This window comes from Pygoscelis adeliae, unplaced genomic scaffold (genome assembly GCF_000699105.1).
Source record: "Pygoscelis adeliae isolate BGI_AS28 unplaced genomic scaffold, ASM69910v1 Scaffold57, whole genome shotgun sequence".
Lineage (NCBI taxonomy): Eukaryota > Metazoa > Chordata > Aves > Sphenisciformes > Spheniscidae > Pygoscelis > Pygoscelis adeliae.
In genome coordinates this window covers 15,549,730-15,550,464 of record NW_008825615.1, presented here as the reverse complement: position 1 = coordinate 15,550,464, position 735 = coordinate 15,549,730, and the positions used below count along the sequence as shown (strand labels likewise).

Here is a 735-nt window from a genome sequence, read left to right as displayed (position 1 = left end):
GCAAATCAAAAAATATTTTTTTAAGTGAAAGCTATTACTAAATTCTTAAAAAAAAAAAGGCAACAAAGATCTGAGTAAGGTAAGTCATTCACTAAGACTAACAACACGAGCTTAACTGATAGTAAGAAGAATAGCACCTATGATTGTCATAGCTGAAAAATTAGCAGCTCTTCAGGTCAAAAGATCAGAAGCATTGAATAAACTTTCTTATTTATTACAGAATCATACATTTTGATGCTTTGCAGATACTAAAGAAAGTAGTCACCTGTCAACGTCAAGATGTTAGAGGGAAGCTGTTTCTTATGCTCTAGTATCTGCATTTTAATATCAGTTTTATTTATGTATTTAATTTTTGACAAATCTTACCTCTGGGTCCAAGCCAAACATCAAAGTAGCTATTGATTGTTTTATCCAGAAGTTCCATTCTACAACCTACTGAAATAGAAAGAAGAGGAGAAAGTTAGCTCTTCAGCGCATGAAAATAATTTAATCATCTGAACACCATCTGTTAGCGTTAACAAAGAAAATACTAATATGCAAAAATTGCAGCAGACATACTGGACATTACGAGCATATATAAAGTACATAAAGCTTATTCTAGTCTCAGAGAGCCACTGGTGTAAGAGCAGTATTTCCCACTGAAGTATTTAATCATGGATCTAGATACACAGAAGCTTAAAATAATGAGTTCAGATTAACCTGAAGTTCTTTTTAATTCTGTATTTTGTAAGTGCA

At 32.1% G+C, this 735-nt stretch overlaps 1 protein-coding gene across 1 annotated transcript in view; it reads right to left on the bottom strand.

The window, feature by feature from the left end:
* ELOVL5 (ELOVL fatty acid elongase 5) overlaps positions 1 to 432 on the bottom strand; it is a 17,467-nt gene extending 17,035 nt beyond the window's left edge. The window contains exon 1 of the mRNA XM_009333184.1: positions 367 to 432. Coding sequence (XP_009331459.1) covers positions 367 to 424 — 58 coding nt within the window. The 5' untranslated portion in view covers positions 425 to 432. The remainder of the gene's footprint in view (positions 1 to 366) is intronic.
* Between the last annotated feature and the right edge of the window lie 303 nt (positions 433 to 735).